This window comes from Bactrocera latifrons, unplaced genomic scaffold (assembly GCF_001853355.1).
Source record: "Bactrocera latifrons isolate USDA-ARS-PBARC rearing strain unplaced genomic scaffold, ASM185335v1 scaffold_32, whole genome shotgun sequence".
In the NCBI taxonomy this organism is placed as follows: domain Eukaryota; kingdom Metazoa; phylum Arthropoda; class Insecta; order Diptera; family Tephritidae; genus Bactrocera; species Bactrocera latifrons.
In genome coordinates, this window is record NW_017536852.1 from 631,720 (window position 1) to 651,591 (window position 19,872).

Genomic DNA, 19,872 nt, shown 5'->3' on the forward strand with positions numbered 1-19,872 from the left:
ACATTTCTTTTTATTTTTAATTCCAAATATGGTATTAAAAATATAAAAAAACGAGTTTAAAAATAAAAATATTTTATCCAAAATACTGAACTGAAAAAAAAATAAATAAATTCTAACGCCAAGTATTAACATTTTATCTAGCGCTCGTACAGAGCCATTATTTTCAATACTTCAGAGCAATGATCGATTTAAATTTAAAATTTTATAAATTTTCGCTTCTGATTTTGGGATTAAAAATTAAGTTTTCTAATCTTACCATTAAAGAAAAAAATATATATCTATTACATAAGTTTTTAATCCTAAACATTAAAATATCGGAATTAAAAATTGTCTTCAATACAAAATTAAAAATTTTTTTCAATACAAATTTTTTTTTCAATACAAAATTTTTAATCATTTTTTTTTCTCAATCCAAAATTAATTAATTTTTAATTAAAAAATTTGGAACTCTGAAAACTACTTAACTATAATTACTTACCAAATATGATAAACCGTATTCGCAAAATAACGAACAATTATAATAGCAAATAAATAATTTTATTATATTTTTTTTTTTTTGAGAATTATATTTGTGAATCCATTATACACTTTACCAAACGATGCTTTCAAAAAACTTTAATTTCCGAATTATGCTAATTACTCTTTTCAGCGATTTGATCGCCTTCACTGGCTGCTGGCTGTGTTCGATTAGCTTCCTCTGGTTTCATAGCGGGGAAGAAGAGCACCTCCTAAAACACACACAAATTATAAATCTTTTTAGATACTTTCAATAAAAATATTTCCAATGTTTACCTTAATGTTGTTGGTGTCGGTGAGGAACATAGTGAGACGATCGATGCCCAGACCCCAGCCACCTGTTGGTGGTAAGCCATATTCTAATGCTGTACAGAAGTTCTCATCAATCAGTTGCGCTTCATCATCACCGGCCGCTTTATCGCTCGCCTGTTGGGCGAATCTTTCACGCTGCACCATCGGATCGTTCAACTCGGTGTAAGCATTACAAATTTCCTTCTTCATGACGAACAGCTCGAAACGTTCCGTCAAACCAGGTTCACTGCGATGATATTTGGCCAGTGGTGACATTATTTGCGGATGCTCACAGATGAATGTTGGATTTACACAAGTTTCTTCAATAAAATCACCGACTAATTTATCCAGCAGACGTGCCGTTGTACGTGGTGGCGGACATTCGATTTGGTGCTTGGCGCAAAGTTGTGAAAGGAACTCCGTTGTCTCTTTGCTATTAAACGTTGTAGCTGATGGAAATTTGACGTTTAACTTTTCTTCTAGCGTTTTTATCATCGAAACCCTTCTAAATGGTGGTGTAAAATCAATTTCCTCCTCGGGACCTTCAGGTCCTTCAGGATGGTATTTAATTTTATAAGTACCATGAATGGCTTTAACCATGCCTGAGATCATTTTCTCAGTTATTTCAATAAGATCATTAAAATCAGCATAAGCCATATAGAATTCGCAAGTGGTAAATTCTGGATTATGCGTTAAATCGATGCCTTCATTTCTGAATTGACGCCCAATTTCATACACTCGATCTAATCCACCAACAACGAGCATTTTATGGTACAATTCAGGTGCGACACGCATATACAAATCCATATTTAAGTCATTGTGATGTGTGATGAAGGGTTTGGCAGTTGCACCCCCGGCAATCATGTTCATCATGGGTGTTTCTACTTCCAAGAAACCCATGCGATCGAGAAATTGTCGAACAAATGAAACAATCTGCCGAATAAAAAAAATTATAATTCAAACGAGTTATTTGAAATTCAAAATAAACTTACATTTGCACGAATTTGAAAGGTTTCTCTCACTTTGGAATTCATGATCAAATCTAAATACCTTTGTCGGTAACGTGTCTCTTTATCCTTGAGGCCGTAATGCAAATGAGGCAGCATATGCAAACATGGTGATAATAGCTTTATCTGTATCGGAAAAAATTAAAAACTGTTAGTAGAAAAGACGGAGTAAAATTACATAGATTTTTACCTCTTTTGGCACCACAGAGAGTTCACCCTTCTTGGTTTTGCCGGGGTAACCGTTGATACCTATAATGTCACCACGTCGTATTTTTGCAGTATCGGGCTCAAAGGCGCTTTCGTTATGGTATAACTTAGCATTGGCCATCACCTGTAATTTGACACCCTCACCTCGCAAATCGTAAAAAATTAATTTCACCCCAGATTCTCGTATTGCATGCACGCGACCAGCAACGCTGTGTAAAAAAATTAATTATTTATTTATCTTATCAATTATTATTATAAAAATATTACTCACCTCAGCGAGACGTCTTCAAGCATTTCACCATCTTTAAGATTCTCGTATTTTTTAATAAAATTTTCCAAAGATATACTAACGTTGAATTTGTGAGGATAGGGATGGGTTTCTGGTGATTTTTTTAAATCAACAACAGCAGCTGAACGCAGTTTAAAATATTCATTTGGTGAAATTTCCTCTTCTGACGCCGCCGCCGACTTCTTTTTGGGAGCATTGGTATCAGCATTAGCACTTGCTGCAGCCGCTTTTTGCGCCTCCTTCTCTGCCTTTTCTTTGGCTTTTTGCTCAGCTTTCAGACGCCTTTTTAGCTCACTAAAAATAATTTCAAAGAATCGATTAAAAATAACATTTTATTTCGAAAATGTGTCCCACACTAAATATTATATATTTTACGATAATATAAAATAGAGGTGTTAGATGAACAAAAATACACACACACAAACATACGCATACGAATAAATTAATATAAAAACCAAGCTCTATTCGCTTACAGTTTTGTACGCTTGCTTGGCACTTCTAGGCATATTGTGGAATGAATATGTCGCGTTGTTACATTTTGGCACCAAATCTTTATTTCTTTCTCATGGCACTTCAAATCAACTTGTCGAAATGCAGCATGAAACTGACGCAACTTTAGAAAATTATTTGGTTTCGCGTACGGCCTTAGAAGTTTATACATATTATTTCTTTTGTTATCACGTTATTTTCCGATACACATTAAAAAAGCTAAACATTCGTAATTATTTGAAAATATACACTTTGCAAGATTTTTTTACATTAACACATGAAATTGCAACTGGAATTCTGCATGTGTTTCAACATAACCACACATTCGGTGATACAATTTGATGACATCGAATCAGTGATTGCATTAAACCATTCAGAAATTATATTCAGTTCCACTTACTTTTTTGATAGCTCACCAGTTGCCTCAGACATTTTACCCAATATTTAGGATAAATTCGTTAGTAAAACCCGTACAAGAATAAGAAACCTTTATTCGAAATATACAAATCGGCGTGAGCCAACAAATGTCAAGAATCGTGGCGAAGCAATGTTGCTTTTTTGCTTAAATTGACAATAGGAAAAAACAGCCCAATTTGATATGAGTTTGGTAAAGTTTTTGAAAAATTTTATTTTATTTTTCAATTATGTTGGTAAGTTATTAGCTTAAAAATTTTCACAAAGAAGTGTAATTTAATTGAGTTTGATAAAATGAAAACTTATGAGGTTTTTTTAAATATGGTTTTGAAGTTATCAACACATTGTTCAGAAGCCATTAATATGGTTCATGCTGTGTTTTAGTTTATGCTTAAATGATGTTGAGGAACAACCTTACTATTTTTATGTTATTAAAGAAAGTTTCGGCAATGCATCTTTGAAAAATCAAAAATATTACGTGAAAAGCGTGATTTATTTAAAAACATATTATAAAATTATTACTAAATACTCCATGCAGGTGTTGAAGCATAATAATTTGTGAAATAATTGAGTTATAAATATGAAAATTGAGAAAATCCATTACAAATGGTTGCGAAAATTTTTATGCGGAAGTAGTTGTAGAAAGTGTGACAAAAAAAGTGAAAACTGTTACACGGACTAAAGAAACATATGATGAGGACTCCCTATGTATTGGAAAATACAAAATATGATATTTATAATTAAGCATGGAAGTTTAATTAAATTAGTCCAACTAGAAAAATCTATAAATTTACATTCTGTCCTATGATCGTTGGAAACAAAGAAGTGAAGAGGATAGCGGGTGAATATGTGCGGAACAGAACGAGTTTGAAGAGAACAAATAAACTTGTCTGAGAATTGTGAGAAGAATAGCGCGAGCAAAACAAATGGCTAAAAAACGTGCAATTGCAGCGTGCAGAGCCGATATTCATGAGCTACATAGTTAAATGCAATACCGGCGTGACAGGCAAGTAATAAAATAGCAACTATTGCAGATTTGTACATGTTGGCTGCAGATATGGGTTACCAAGCGAACGGGGAGGGTGGTAATGGCGGTAAAGGTCGTACTGACGGTCGTGGAATGGGAGATGACGACGATGGGGGCGATGAAGAAGAGAGTAACACGTTTTATGAGGCAGTCAGTGAACCGGATCTTTGCTTAGACACTCTTAAAATAACGAATGACGTCACATCTGTAAACAAAACAATGCAAAGTTTTGAGGAGGATGTCGAAGAGATCGAGGGTGCACATTGTTTACCGCAGGCGACAGATGTTATTGACACTGAATCCGCTGCGCCGTCGGGAGCTCATACATCGAATGTGATTCACGATGATGTTCTCGTTGACACCGAGTGCTGTTTGCATGGAGATCCGCAGAAGAAAAACACGAAAGACAAAGATAATATTTTGATTGATGAAAATACAGCAACACGTCCGAAACGGACTAAAAGTATGTTTCATTATATAATAAAAATAACAAATTATAATTTTATATATATTCTTTATACGATTTCAGATCTCAAAGACTTTAACAAAATAAATCACACAATTATGCCTGATGATCAACAACAGAAACAACGTCAGCAGACTTTGCTCACAACCAAATCGTGTGAAACTCCGGCAACTGCTACGCTTTCACCAACAAATTCACATAGCGATAGTGGTAGTGTTGGTGGTGGTGCCAGACGCAAGTCCTGGACTCTTTCACCGCAAAGTAATGATTCAACACCACAAAGTGGAGCCAAGAAAAAAATAAAATCCCAAAGCCAAAAATCACCAACGGCACCGCTGTCATCAGGAGTAGCTGGCACAGAAAATCTCAATTTATGGGTTGCGCGTGAATGTTATGAAACGGTACCGGCCGAGACGGTTTATGAAGTAGAAGATGACATACTTGTAGTAGATGATGAAGAGGCAGCTGTCGAAAGTTTACTTGGTGCTGCCGCTGCTTTTCAACCGAACTCCATTAATAAGTCCGTGCAACGCAGACAAAAACATCTACGTCAGCCACAACACAGACCCTTGGAGCGTTCTTGGCCGCCTAAAGCTTTGGGCAAAGATTTAAACATGCAAAGCGATGTTTTCAAGTTTGATATACTCGATATCGATGAGAAGATGGATAGCTTTGGTGCTATTGGGTGCAGCTCAACTGAAGGCTTTAGTAGCGCTACAAGCAGTACAAATAATTCTCCTTTACTACTCCTTAACAATGTCCCTCCTACATCCACTAGCCCGCAATATGATTTGCCCTCAGGCACAATCAATCAAACTCCCGTGAAATTTAAACCATTAATTAAGAAAAAGATTGGCCCAGATAGTTATATAAATACGATTACTACAAAGAAGGTGCCGGCTTCGGAAACTTATGAATTTCCAACATTTCCTGTAAAAGATAACTCAAGTTCGAACGTAACCAATGCAACGACTGCAAATCAATTTCCACATATACGCCAGCATCGACCACTAACTCGCGTCATGTCGAATGGAAAGGGTCCTGTAGCTTGTAACGCACTTAATTACGATGATTTAGCAGTTGGCGGCACACATTCGCCACGCCTATTGCTCTCCCCAAAATGTCAACGCAGTCCACCTTCGGGATGTTCCTCACGGAGTGCCTCGCCATTGGACTTAAATTTAAGCCCTGAAACTAGTTCTCCACCAACTCCTCAGACTCAATTTAAATTCAGTTCCAATTTTGGAAGTGGACCATCATCGCCCGCTACTCATATACGCCCGCAACAAAGGTTATTAAAACGAGTTGGCGGTGGTGTCGGTAAGTTTCAACGAGTTTTAATTAAATTTCTATGTGTGCGTTTAATTTTTACGTAATTTAAAACGAAATAGGCGCAAACCTCGTATGTCCACCTACTCCCACACACCATGCGCGTCGCCATCAAAGACTACAATCCAACACCTCTGCATTGGCGGCATCAATGGACAATTCGCTAAGCGGTGCGACCTGCAATCAAATGGATTACAACTTGTCGGCAATGCCAAAGTCCCCACCGATTGCAATTGGTGCGGGAAATGGTGCTGTCACAGAACATCACGCCATTGATGGTGGTTTAGTAGAAGCTGGCGATACAAATGGTATAGCAAATGAAGCATGCAGCACACGTCTACCATCCATACCGGAACGTGGTGCTGCTGCCGGCTTTCTTCGTGGAAGTTCGGCTTTCGGCGAAGGTGAGTCTGCCACCGAACCATTACCGCCCGCTTGGGAAGCGCGTATGGATAGTCATGGACGCATTTTCTATATTGATCATACGACACGTACAACTTCGTGGCAGCGACCTGGCACGAATGGAGGTGCAACTCTAAATGGCGCTGGTGAGTTTAACTTGTAGATGCTTATTTTGGATTTTGTTGCTCATTACTTCCGCATCTTCTTTACAGGACGTGAGCACCATCATCGTCAACAATTGGATAGACGCTATCAGTCCATTCGACGCACAATTACTAGCGATAATCGTCTCTCGAATGCCTCCGCTTACAGTGTCAACGATAATGCTGCATGTAATAACACTGCCAATCAATACCCAAATTCCATGTACAGTAGTCCAAACGCGGGAAATAGTAATAATTTAGGTAATCTACAAAATCTCAGTATTTCTGTGCATCCAGCTGTTGTGATGCTCTGTCGTCCCGATTTTTATTCCATGTTGCACACAAATGAGGATGCATTATCGATATATAATCGCAATCCTGCACTAAAACACATGATTATACGTATACGCCGCGATCCCCAATGCTTTCAGCGCTATCAATATAATAAAGATCTGGTGGCGCTGGTAAATACATTCGCACAGCTCAATCGAGACTTGCCCTCCTGCTGGGAGACTAAACTCGATCAGTCGGGTAAACAGTTTTTCATCGATCACAATAATCGTAAAACTTCGTTCATGGATCCACGCTTGCCTATTGAAAGCGCACGTGTCGTACGTCAAAGGCATCAGTTGCTTTCCCATCAATCGCCACAACTCTCAGCACATTTTCCGCACGCTCATCATCCACACCAACCACCACAGCATCATCATAATTTCCAATACGATGCGCTCGACGGAAATTGTATTTCGGCGTCGGGAGTACCGCCACTGCCACCGCCAAGGCCGCCAAACACTGTACGCACTGGCCCGAACGGTGCTTTGCGTGGCGCCACTGGCGGCGCTAGCAATTACGAGCAATACAACGAGGTGCCTGTAGCTTACAATGAAAAGGTAAATTTCTAGGCGATAGTGGATATAAATTTTAATTTGTTGTTGTTGTAGCGGAGTTCTGCCGAATTGACAGTCCTTGACCGAATAAATATTCGGGTCCGTTCCGGTTACGTAGACCCGACTGTCGTGGGAACGGCAGAACTCTGCCGCTACAACAACAGCAACAACATAAATTTTAATTTTTTTTACATCTTTATTTTTTTTTAATTATTGTTTTTGTCTTTTAGGTTATCGCGTTTTTGCGTCAACCGAATATTTTGGAAATCTTACGTGAAAGACATGGTCAGAATACAGTTTCACGTTCCTTGCGTGAGAAAATTAATATTCTACGTGTAGAAGGTGTACCGGCATTGGAGCGGTTAGCTCACGATTTGCAGCTAACTATTTTGTTAAGGTGAGTTAATTGTAAATGTTTCGTATTTTTATTTATCAAATTGTTATAAAACATAATGAAAGAAATACGTTTTGTAAAATAGTTGCTTCATCAGACCTACGCGGCTACGTTCGTGTTATTTCACGAGGTAATAGTCCAATCCATTCACGCCCGTCCCCGTTATAATAAATCCTTGCGAATATTTTTTTTTATTATACTCCTATCCCTCTATTTCTACTGCTTATCTGCGGTCATTTTTTTCAGATCGTTCAGCGGTCTCGTCCGAAGCGTTGGGAAAAGTTGGGTCGAGTAATCTGAGTGACCCTACTACCTGATGGTAATACTTCTATAATAAAAATGTGTATGATGGCTTGACACTTATTACCGTAAAATTCCGTTCTCTAATACTCAAATCGCGGATACCGCTTTTCCGGCGGAACAACCCCGTCAAAGTCTACATTTTGTTGAATCTACACTCTACTTTACTTCGTCTCTTAATTGATTGAGAACATCATGTGGTTTCTAGTGGATCGGTTCAGCCGTTTCGGAGAATTTTTTCTCACCGGATATTATCTCCATCAAATGTTTGCCCCGGATACGTCTCAGATGGTCCATCCGTTGAGTACAATTTTCGATGACTCGCTCGCGCATTTTGACTGGTAACTGGCGGATGACACGCATGATGTTTTGTTCCAAGGCCTGAATCGATTGTCCGCATAGACTATAGACTTTACATATCCCCACAGCAAAAAGTCTAACGGTATGATCTCACATGATCTTGGCGGCCAATCGATCGACCCAAGACCTGAAATTATCTGCTCACCGAAATGTTCTCTCAATAAATCCATCGGTTGTTGCGATGTGTGGGAAGTGGCGCCGTCTTGTTGAAACCAATTGTCGCCGAGATCACGAACTTCAATTTCAGGGATCAAATAATCGGTTAACATGATATGATTTCACCGGCCCACAAAGCTCACCAAAACGTTGTTTTTTTCCTGATGAAATGTCAGCTTTTGAATCTCTTCAGGTTACTCTTCGTCCCAAATGTTTCAAAATTACTACGCTCAGTAGGCCGATTATGTTGACATTAAGTTGAGCGGAGGGCGTTAAACACGTTATTTATAGAGGACGAATTGAATTAAATTGATAAAATTTAATTAAATTGAATTAAATTGAATAAAATTGAACGATTTGTAAACTTTGTTCAGGTGTTAGTTTTTCCATAATTAAATGCCAAACAATACTAAACAAAACTAACAAGACAGCTTGACCCGACGCAAGCGTGATCTCTCAAAAAAACCTATTGAAAAAAGTGCCTCCATTTGGATCACTCGTTAGTTGAATTTAATTCCACAGCTTCGAACTAAATCGCTTTCCACCATTTCTATTATAAGAAGGTCGTTCGATGCAACTTCCCATTTGCATGTCTAATCGAACTCACTTAATAACCAATCTAAATCTTTTGTTTCCCACGCTTTTTACGTAAAATGTCACCGCAACAGTTTTTATCGAAATCTAAATCAATTACAAGATGCTGTCAGCTTTACTCAAATGGCCCCAAGTACAAGCATTTCATTTTTTCTGCTCAATTAATCCGTTTAACCGCCGTAATGGAACAACAAAATCTTGCCACAAAACAAGGCTGTGAGCTTTAGCTGCATGAACTTCCTGTTCGCCGTAATTAACATAGCTTTCCGATTTTCGCAAACGTTCAAGATCAAAGCTCGCTTGTACACTTGTTGCTGTACTCCTCTGCAGCGCCGCTTTGGCGCGTCGTGGTCGTGCGCGTAACTCAAAGAGCCGCCATAAATTAACTGTTGGTCCTGCATGAATGATTTCGCTTTAAGTGTGTTATGGCTAAACTTAAGTGGCAAGGTTGTCTATTCGCCTAACAAGGTTGGGTAAAAATTTCCACTAAATGCCAAATATTATTAGTTATTGCGATTATTATTTGCAATTGCGATACTTTCCATTATTATTGCAGTGATTAGCTAATTATCCATATGCATTTGTAGATATCTATGTACATATAAACTTTTATATACATATCTAGTAGCTGCAATATAAAGTGTTCGCAGTTAGGTCAATGCACTTTCGGCAGTAATTTTTTTTTTTATGTGCAAAAGGTGTATACCTCTGAAGAAATGACAATTAATTGCAAAGGGGGAAATTTTGCGAATATCAACAAATGTTGTCAACTTTTAGATATAAATCCGTTCTTTTTCGGTTGTGGAAAGCTGAGTGCCTGAGATTTCCGATTCTACCTCTAAAGCCGTACGATTTGGCTGATTACTTGTCGTTTGAGTTTGCTGAATAGCCAGAAGTCATACGGAACAAAATCAGACGAATACAGTGGTTGCGGCACGATACAGGTTGAAAATTTAGCAAAAAATGCACGAAAAATCAATTGATCCTAGACCCAGTAATAATATTAGGTTGTCAAAAAAGTCTTGCGGTATTTTCGCTAGTTGGCGCTGACAGCGCGTAGTTCAAGTTTTATTCGTCGCATCGGATCATGCTATACCTTTTTGGAAAGCTCATTTCACGCGCTAACACGTGTTTGATTGATTACCGTTTCTTTTAAGTCGTGCGTGAGTTATAGCGTCGCAAACATGGAGCAAAATAAAGTGAAAATACGGCATATTTTACAGTACTACTACGATAACGGCAAAATGCATCTCAAGCCGCCAATAAAATTTGTGCAGTTTATGGACAGTTTCCATTTCCAAATCCAAGATGGAAATTACAAGTCGAAGATGCGCCATGCTCCGGAAGGCCTGTCGTCGAAAATTGCGATAAAATCGCTGAATTGGTCGAAACAGACCGGCATGAGTCATCAAAAAAAATTTTATGAACAATTGAAAAATACCGCAAGATTTTTTTTGACAACTTACGTTTCATGACCTCCTGGTGGCCGGAAAGCATTGACGTTAACGCGACGGTGTTTTTCGAAAAAACTCGTGTGTATCATCAGTTGATGTTAATGGTCGTCGTCAACGCGTCCTTGACTCTCTTTCAATAATTTCCACCAATCAAAAACGCTTGCTCGCGACAAACAATTATCACCGAGGACTTTATGTATGTTACAAAGGCAAGCGTATATTAAACAGTAATGATTATTTTGATGTGACATTTCTCAAACTGACAGTTATACCAACATGGAAAAAAAATATTTTGAAGAATGGATTTTCTCGCCAAGTTTTAATTAAAAAGCTTTACTATTTTCTGCCCACAGCTCATAGATTTTTAAATTGATACTAAACAGCGTTGATTTGCAAAGTGTTCGCTCGTCAATATCCGATTTCTAAAGGGATCGATATTCAGCTCTTCAGAATACTGTTAAGTGGTCTCTAGTCTAATCTATTAGGATAAATAGCGAAGTAAATTTTCTCGAGAACCCAATAGCACCAAAGAGTACTATTGTACACATTTTTTGGAACAACAAAGCATCCTTTACTAAGCGTCATCATTCGCTACAGTTCTCATCCTCAGGCTATTTACTGTACTTCCGAAATGAAAGCCATTTAAGGTTTGAGAAAGAGTACGAGAGAGGAGAGAATATGTTAGGTTTTTGTTTATCAGCTTATAACTCCTTCGAAACCAAAGATCATCTTAATTCAATTTTGCAATCTATCTACTAATTATGTAGGTATACTATATTGTCGTCTAGTCCGAGTAGCGCTTAGCGTTGTTCGAGATAAAATTTCAGCACCTTTGAAATACGAACTGTCATCATTTGTGGGTTCATTATTCTCTCGATATGTATGTATGCCTATGTATTTCAAATCCCCAGAAACGCCGTGGAAAACTTGAGTTGTCGGGCATCTGCAGTTTATCAACAGGTGCTCAGGAGCTCAGGAGTTTAGAAGTTAAGTTAATCTAAATTATCTTACGGCAGGCGCAATAAATGAGTTTTTGGAATATAGAAAATGCGGTGTTATGCTTAGACGCTATTTGAATCACTAGCTTGTAAGCTAATTTCATCTGATTAATTCTATCTTAACCACTGCATTTGTTTCTTTTGAAATTATTATGTAAATTGCGATTGAGTTTAGGGAAAAGTGAATCATAATGGATTTGTGTTAATTATTAATTCACGTGCATTTCGTAAATAGTTGTAAAAGGGCTCCACAGTGTCGTTATAATTTATACACAAATCATTTGTTTATGATTTCGAAATGAATATTTCAAGGGGGTGGTTCTGGATGGCTGTCAGCTATGAGTTGATTACTTGATACTAATTAAGAGCACGGTATCATTTCACCTGCCATTAGCCAATATTAAGATGCTGTTATTCAACGGTAATATATAAATATATGATAATAGCTATTTGAAGAAATGTGTGATTGTGAAATCTTTTGACGGCTTCGCATTAACTGATTGATTTCTTAGTATACGCTTTTAGCCGCAATAAAACAATTAGCATATCGGCATTAAAAATAGAAACACGTATATAAATAGACGTCATTTTATATCTTCGCAATATTAAAAGAATACGTACATACGTACATATGTGTAATATTGTTTAAAAACAAAATAAAAAAATCATCTCCAAAAAATTAAGTTGCAGTATTAGTAGGCACGTGAAACATATATAATATATACGTCATTTGATATCGCGAAGATATGTAAATTGAATATATATAATATAAGGAAAATGACGTCCATGTTTCACATGTCTGCTAATGCTGCAGCTTAATTTTTATTCCCCGAACAGGGCTTATAAAGTTCGCCATGAAGTTTGTTACATCCAGTAAAATAATATGAAGGGTGATCCATTTCGAGGATCCCTACATTTTTTTTTAAGTAAACAACACAGACACTTCAAATTTAATGGGGGATGTTTATTTATTATTCGAAAGAACATTCCTTGGCATTTACTTTTTGAAGATTATCTCTTTCAAATGTCGGCCGCGGATACGTCTCAGAAGGTCCAATCCGTTAAGTACAATTTTCAATGACTCGTTCGAGCATTGCGACTGGTAACTGGCGAATGATACGAGTGATGTTTTGCTCCATGGATTGAATCGAAGCGGGATTGTCCGCATAGACTTTAGACTTTACATATCCCCATTGTAAAAAGTCTAAGGTGTGATATCATACATCTTGGTGGCCAATCGGTCGGCACAAAACGTAAAATTATCTGCTCAGCGAAGTGTTCTCTAAGTAAATTCCTTGATTGATGTAACGCTGTCTTGTTTAAACCAAATAACGCAATTACGAGATTAAATTTCAAACATTAAATAGTCGGTTATCATGGCGTGAGAACGGTCTATGGTGATCGGTTAAGTTCTCACCGGCATCATTTTTGAAAAAATTTGGATCGATGATTTCTCCGGCCCACAAACCAAACAAAACTGTTGTGTTTTCTGTATGAAATCTCATCTCTTGAATCTCTTAACGTTGCTATTCATCCCAAATGTAGAAATTCTGCTTTTTTACATACTCATTGAATCAGAAATGAGTCTCTTCGTTGAACAAAATTTGGCTCGAAAAGGTTGGACTTTCTTGGAACTTTTCAAGAGTCCATAGAGCGAAGCGATGTCGCTTGGGAAGGTCGATTGGTTTCAGTTCTTGAACGAGAAAACTTTTTTTTTTTTCACATCGATCCACTATAGCGTATAGCTGCTATACAAATTGTTCGATCAAAATGAAGTTCAGGTAGGACATTTAGCATAGTTTACTGTCCAAGGCATCGGCGTAATTTTCGAATAATTTTTTTTAGATCGTATCACTATAGCCTAGTTCAAAATCAGGTTCTTGTATGAAATCTTTTTTTATTTGTGAAGGGTATTCTAGCTTGGTGGCAACAAAAGTCATCGTTTTTTCTTGTTATTAGATTATTTTATGGTATTTTTACAATTTCAATAATACGTTCTTAACTGTTGTAATTACTTTCGGTTATTGAACTGCAACTACAAAACGTATGTATGTTTATATTTGTACATTTATATAAGTATAAAAATATAATTTGATTTAATTAGTTGGTTGGGGGCGTGTTAGCGGTTACCAGATAATTATTATTCATGAAACACCTTTGTGTGTACATTTGCAATTAAAATAGCGCTTTATTTGAAATACCCATACTTACATATGTATATAAATATGTAAATATGTTAATTTCGCTTTAATTTCCACCCTCGGTGAGCTAATAAACACATCAACCATCAATTATCAGCCGTTTGCTCATTCCATTTAAACTTGTTGCTAAATATTATGAAATAATGAAGACATATTAGCGATTATTCATCTTTCAAATGATAACCACTAATTTGATTACACATTTACTAAGCACCTGGACACGTGTATCTAGTAGTTGCAACCTGTAAGCATCTAAATTTATCGATGAAGTTGAAGTAATCAGAGGTGATTTCAAAAGAAATTTTCATGTCGCCAATATTTTTTTAGAAGATAATATGCGGTTTAGGGTTTGAGGTCGACATATGTACATATGTATAACAAGTTGGTAAGAGAGGGTTGGTTTTGTAGTTAAATCTAGATTAGGTAAGGTTTGGTCGTAGGGCTGATTCAAATTCGGTGGATCTCACTGAGACAGTTTTCTTTGTGTTAGCAAAAACCAGCAAAAAGTGGATCACCAGATCGTACTAGTTTGGCGAAGCGTTAATATTAAACCCGACCTCTTCCATAGGTTCTTCGAAGGAGAAATTTCAATCTGAAGAAGAAAGTGACAATATGATTCTACCTCGCCTTCCCCATAGAGCTTTGGCAAACAAACATATTGAACAGCGTCGCTGTTTGACGCCAACTGGAGATTCCAAGCGAAGCCAGGTCCTTCTTCATCTGGCCTTTCCAATGGAGTTGAAATTTTCCTCTTCCTGTGCTTCCCCTGGCGCGTACTGCGTCGAATACTCTCTCTTAATTCGTTGAACTACATATGTCAATGTAGTCATATCATATCTTGTACGGCTCATCGTTCCATCGACTGCTGCTTTCGCCGTTGCCAATGTGTAAAGGACCATAAATCTTCTATAGAATCTTTCTCTCGAAAACTCGTAATGTCGAGTCATCAGATGTTGTCATCGGCAATGCCTCCGCACCATACAGCAGGACGGGGATGATGAGTGACTTGTCTTTGTTAGACGAGAGAGGACTTTACTTCTCAATTGCCTACTCAGTCGAAAGTAGCACCAGCAAGAGTTATTCTGTGTTGGATTTGAAGGCAGACGTTTGTGTTGGTGTTAATGCTGGTTCCAAAATAGACGAAATTATCTACGACTTCGAAGTTATGATTGTCAACAGGAGATGTTTCATCTTGCCCTCGTTCACTATCAGTCCCATTTGCTTCGTTTCCTTATCCAGTCTGGAGAAAGCAGAACTAACGGTATGATATCGATGTAATCGGCGTACGCCGGCAGCTGTGCACTTCTATACGAGTATAGAAGATTGTACCTGCTCGATTAGGCTCTGTAGCTCGAATAATTTTCTCCAGAATAGATTGTAGAAGTCGCACGAAAGTTAGTCGCCTTGTCTGAAACCTCGTTTGGTATCGAACGTCTTGAAGAGGTCCTTCCCGATCTTGACGGAGCTTTTGCTATTGTTCAACGTCAGTTTACACAGTCTTTTAGCACCGACGAAACCTCGGCATCCTTAGGTTACAGTTTTGTTATCTAAGTAGACACCTGCTTTTTAATTCATAAAAAATTAAGCACATGAAACTATATCTAAATATATCTTGAAAAAAAAAAAACGCTTGACTGTTTTGCCATAATTAACCTATAAATGAAAGAGGTTGGAAGTGTTTTGAATATTAAATTAATTGGCTGTCAACAGGTGTGAAGCAAATGCTTTATTATTTTGATTTTTTACGGACAATATTAAGTATGTATGCATGTACATATGTATGTTGTATTACTTACGCATAGACATGTTCGTGCATTATCTGGCATAAAAAATTAATGTGATGCGCATATCATTTAGAGAAACTTAGATTTTTGCAATTAAATCTTTATTATGCTCGATATAAGACAGCTGTATATACTATACATACATACGTACATACATACATACTGGAATAAGAGGATGACTCACTACCAGCATTTTCTCATATAAAAACTTGTCACAGGTGGATACTAGAAAACTACCCAATTTTCTATTCGTATACATATGTTTGATAATGAACAATTTGATAACGATTGAACATCATCTCGATGTTTATACACCAAACATCCCTCCTAAGCACCTATTTATATTCGCTTTTGCGTGTTTGTCCAAAAAATATATCACTAAGTAAACTCTGTATGTTTGTGTACGTACATAAATAAATACTTTAATACTATTCGCTACAAATTATGGGTGGATCTACTGTTATGAATAGTTAATTGTTTTTTATTTGCCCACTTTAAATGGGTGTGTGTGTGGGATGAGAGATGTGGCTTGGGTAAATAAGTGTTGTGTAAAATTTTTGTCATCAAAATTCGATACAATTATTCACTGTTTGTACGTATATACTTAAAACATGTACATTGTTGGGCATAAAAATAGAAACTGTTCAATAATAATTTATGTTTTCAATTTAAATATACATATTATCATATAATCTCGAAACAGGGCGCTAAAGATATAGCGATTTTACAACTTTTCGACACTATTGTCCTTGTAAAAGACATATTTTACATTTAATGCCAATATACTTGTTCTGTAAGACAGAAGTCCTCCTTATTAGTCACCTATTAAAAGGAACATTCTAAGATACTTTGTAAGTTTCTATTTCTACCGAATAACACAGATTTGCAGGGATAAGCATATGAACTGATGGGAGTTAACCAGATAATTGAGTTGGAGGTGGTTTCTTTTCAGCAAAATGAGACACCACAATGACTTCGGGTCTACCAGACCACTTCGGAGATCACAGCAATTAAAGTAAGCCTACAGATAGACAACTGATTAAAATTACTAAAGTCGCTTAGGGTTTCGCCAAAAATAGTTAATGCCTATATCTCTTAGTAGACTTAACATCGTAACGAGCCATGGGTTCCAGGTAATATTCTTGGTAATTGTGAAGCAGACTAAGTGGGCAGAACAAACCCTTTGCTACAATTAGACCCTGGTGGAATTGTATTAGCCACTGTCTGTCTGCAGCGGTGTCTCGGTGGAGACTATCCAGGAAAAATTTCATATTCAGAGTGAGATTGTCAAAGGCAGAGCCGTAATCAGAACTGCAGTACGGATTACCAGTGACAAATTTTTTTTACTAGCAAAAAAAGTTTTGAAGACTTCTTCCTTTAACAAAACATTGCGGAAAATTTTACTAGATTTTCTTGTCTGAATAGTGAATGATTAGCTTGAAGTGTATATTATTTTATAATTAACCAATTATTTCGAAAAGTTAGTGTTACTTTACACACTTTGATTTTAATTCACATTTTTATGTCCATATCTTTATTTCGGCGAATAAATGAGTAGTTAGATAAGTATATATTTATGTACACATGTTACTGTGGCTATGCTAAACTTAATTCTTAAAATATAATGGTGTTCATACATAAAATTTTAAAGTAAATATAAATAAATGGCTCTAGAAATACTTTAAATGGGGGGGGAAGTATTTTTAGAACAAAATATTACATCACTTGAAAATGACTTAAAAGTCTTTTCACTGGAGAAAGAGTCCATGTTTCAAAGAAAGTCGAGCTGGATAACTGAGTTCTATTGGAATGTGGTCAGATTGTCAAGAAAAACATCAATCAAGTTTTATCAGTATATATACATTTCTAGTAAAATTTATACTGCCAGGCATAGAATGGTGGATGGATGTCTTTATGGCGGACGGACGTCTAAATCGACACGTGGACACGTGGGCAGACATTCGGAATTCAATTCATTACATAATTCACGCCCATAAGAAAATGGCGGAGACCCTATAATAGGTCAATGGAAAAGGTCACGCCCTACGAAAAATTCATTTTGGCAAAATTCGTTTTTTATTCAACATAACATTGTTCCCTTCATGGCGATACACTGAATATAGCGGCACTTCAACTTGTCAATACTATTTTGGTAGTACGATCTGTCTTTTATTTCAAAGTAGCTCCTAGTTACGGCGGTCACTTCTTTATTCGACGAAAAACTTTTCCCAGCTAGTTTTGTTAGAATACGGTGGATGCGGAAGTAATTCGAAGCCCAATGCATAGATGTTTTGCCAGTCGACTGTTGCGTTTTGCTTTGGCCCCCTCGGATGGCTGTCAATTGGACTTCGGAGTGAAATGATGGAGTCATATTTCATTAATTGTTACATATCGGCGCCAAAACTTGGGTTTATTACGTTTGAACATCTCCAAGCACTCGTCGTCGTTGCTTTTGGTCGCACGGCACCTTCCTTGCCCAGAACTTTGTCATACCCTAATATACGTGTATAACTTCACTTTACGTTCATCAAAAATTATTTTATGGACTTTCCGGATGTTTCCGTCCGTAATAATCTATTTTGTTGTGTTGTGGTGGTTGTAGCGACAGAGTTTTTTTTTATAGCATACCAGTACTTGATGGTTGACTTTTCTGAGGCAGTGTCCGAAAATTCGACATCAAGCCAAGTTTTTCCTTCAACTGTATTTTTTTCTTTCAAAAAGCAATATTTTATCAAGACGCGAAATGTCTTTTTATCAATTATTTTAACAATAATCAAAGTTGTTTCACTTAAGGGGTCAGTAGTTTAATCTGGCCGGTTTTTTTGACATACTTTTTTTCATAGAAATTTTTATTCTCCAATAGAACTTTTTTCACACATCATGTGAGGTATATCGTGGATTGTATGGAGTGAATTTTTGAAGTTTTTTCGATGACATTGTGGGAGAAATGGCTGGGTGAATGAGATGCGTTTTTTCACTGGGGCACACGATTTCTCATGTTTGGTTTATATAATATTAAACACAAAACGCAATTTATTCCTAAAAAGTACGTGAATGATTATCGTTCCTACTAGAATCATGAAAAAATGTTGATAAATAAAATAGTAATAACGTTTTTTTTTAACTTTTCCCCATGTTTTTTTCATGGTCAATAAATTATAAAAAATTATGAAGCTGGTAGGGACGATAGCCAGGCGTTTTGTGAACATTTAAAAAAAATTAAATAAAAATTAAGCAAATCGGTTGAGTAGTTCTATCGGAATCATGCTTGCCAGTTTAAAATGTGTGTTTTGGGAAAAACGAGGTGTGCACTCCGAACGCTCCGAACGTCGAACGGTATTATTATTTTTGGGCCTTTTTTAAAACGTTCCAATGGTAAAGTTTGCTTCTACATTAATTCTAAGGGTATAAGGGAACAAAAAGTGCAAAAAAAAAAAAAAATTAAAAAATATTACCCTACTGACCCCTTAAAATGTTATAATTTACAACCTAACGATCCGTCTGACATCTGTCTATATATACGCTCGTTTTGAAGTTTAGGATTAACTAAAAGTCATATGGGGATTTTTCAATTGATTTTGTGTGCCTGTATATGCCTCAACTATTCCGCCAATATCTTATTATTTTCTAAGGCAACACTACAAACTCGGATCATATTATTGAGATCAGACTACGATATCATATACATACATACATATGTAGCTGTCAAACAAACTGACCGATAATAAATCGAGATAAAGATTCTTTACACTACTGGGGGCATAGAGTTATAAGAAATACAACTGTGAAGGGTACTACATTAGAATTACGGTGCAGCCGAAGTAAACATTTCTATACCCTGAACAGGGTATATTAATTTTGTCAAGAAGTTTGTAACACCTAGAAGGAAGGGTTGGAGACCCTATAAAATATATATATAAATGATCAGTATGTCGAGCTGAGTCGATTTAGCCATGTCCGTATGTCTGTCTGTTTGTCCGTCCGTCTGTCTGTGTATATACGAACTAGTCCCTCAGTTTCTAAGATATCGTTTTGAAATTTTGCAAACGTCATTTTTTTTTTCAAGAAACTGCTTATTTGTCGGAACTGCCGATAGAGGACCACTATAACATATGGTTGCTATACAAACTGAACGATCGGAAAAAAGTTCTTGTATGGAAAACT

General features: G+C 36.8%; 2 protein-coding genes across 4 annotated transcripts in view; one reads left to right on the plus strand and one right to left on the minus strand.

Annotated features, from left to right (window-relative positions):
- Positions 1-532: 532 nt before the first annotated feature.
- Positions 533-3,353, minus strand: LOC108970996 (lysine--tRNA ligase). Of its 2 annotated transcripts, none has more exons than XM_018936759.1 (6): positions 3,200-3,353; positions 2,293-2,604; positions 2,005-2,230; positions 1,800-1,940; positions 793-1,740; positions 533-728 (listed from the first exon to the last, which is right to left on the minus strand). In XM_018936759.1, the coding sequence occupies exons 1-6, from the start codon at positions 3,229-3,231 to the stop codon at positions 633-635; spliced, it is 1,755 nt and encodes a 584-aa protein (XP_018792304.1). In that variant the 5' UTR covers positions 3,232-3,353; the 3' UTR covers positions 533-632. The 2 variants fall into 2 exon arrangements, with proteins under 2 accessions (XP_018792304.1, XP_018792303.1); XM_018936758.1 differs by lacking the exon at positions 3,200-3,353 and adding an exon at positions 2,784-3,139.
- A 372-nt stretch (positions 3,354-3,725) lies between these two features.
- The window catches only part of LOC108971067 (E3 ubiquitin-protein ligase HECW2), a 36,263-nt gene continuing 20,116 nt past the window's right edge, over positions 3,726-19,872 (plus strand). Inside the window, exons 1-6 of one of the 2 annotated variants that reach the window (XM_018936886.1) lie at positions 3,726-4,194; positions 4,248-4,703; positions 4,770-6,026; positions 6,098-6,583; positions 6,650-7,470; positions 7,698-7,864. In XM_018936886.1, coding sequence (XP_018792431.1) covers positions 4,140-4,194; positions 4,248-4,703; positions 4,770-6,026; positions 6,098-6,583; positions 6,650-7,470; positions 7,698-7,864 — 3,242 coding nt within the window. In that variant the 5' untranslated portion in view covers positions 3,726-4,139. Of the gene's footprint in view, positions 4,704-4,769; positions 6,027-6,097; positions 6,584-6,649; positions 7,471-7,697; positions 7,865-19,872 lie in introns of both variants that reach the window. The other variant, XM_018936887.1, reaches the window with a different exon arrangement.

Bases quoted from the DNA above. Each gene is read 5' to 3' on its own strand.
- LOC108970996 (XM_018936758.1), bottom strand. From the start codon at position 2,971: ATGTATAAACTTCTAAGGCCGTACGCGAAACCAAATAATTTTCTAAAG. The intron at 2,231-2,292 runs GTGAGTAATATT...TTTTTTACACAG, and splicing joins CTTGAAGACGTCTCGCTGAG to CGTTGCTGGTCGCGTGCATG. The intron at 1,941-2,004 runs GTAAAAATCTAT...TTTCCGATACAG, and splicing joins TCTCTGTGGTGCCAAAAGAG to ATAAAGCTATTATCACCATG.